At 59.8% G+C, this 256-nt stretch overlaps 1 protein-coding gene across 5 annotated transcripts in view; it reads left to right on the forward strand.

Annotated features, from left to right (window-relative positions):
• Nucleotides 1-256, forward strand: part of LOC100748882 (LIM domain-binding protein 2) — a 138,243-nt gene extending 137,987 nt beyond the window's left edge. For all 5 annotated transcript variants that reach the window (XM_033321185.1, XM_033321187.1, XM_033321188.1 and 2 more), the window contains 2 exons: nt 1-33; nt 126-256. In XM_033321185.1, the coding sequence (XP_033177076.1) occupies nt 1-33; nt 126-227 (135 nt within the window). In that variant the 3' untranslated portion in view covers nt 228-256. The remainder of the gene's footprint in view (nt 34-125) is intronic.

Consider the following 256-nt stretch of genomic DNA (forward strand, 5'->3'; position numbering starts at 1 on the left):
CCTGGACCGCCACAAGGAGGACCCGGTAGTCAGGTAAATGTCACCCTTTCCAAACACGTTTGCGAGGCGCTCGAACAAGAACGAAGATTCCAATGTCGAAGCGTGACGTGCAACGGGGGTTACAGGGAGTTCAAGGCGGACAAGGCGGAGGAGCAGCAGGTGTACAGGGAACGCAGGACGCCAATCAACAGCAACAAGACAAGAAAAGCCCCGCGGTGAGCCAGTGAGGCCAGGAGTCCCCGCGCCCCCCCACCAG

The sequence above is a fragment of the Bombus impatiens genome, unplaced genomic scaffold (genome assembly GCF_000188095.3).
Source record: "Bombus impatiens unplaced genomic scaffold, BIMP_2.2 scf_0406, whole genome shotgun sequence".
NCBI lineage: Eukaryota > Metazoa > Arthropoda > Insecta > Hymenoptera > Apidae > Bombus > Bombus impatiens.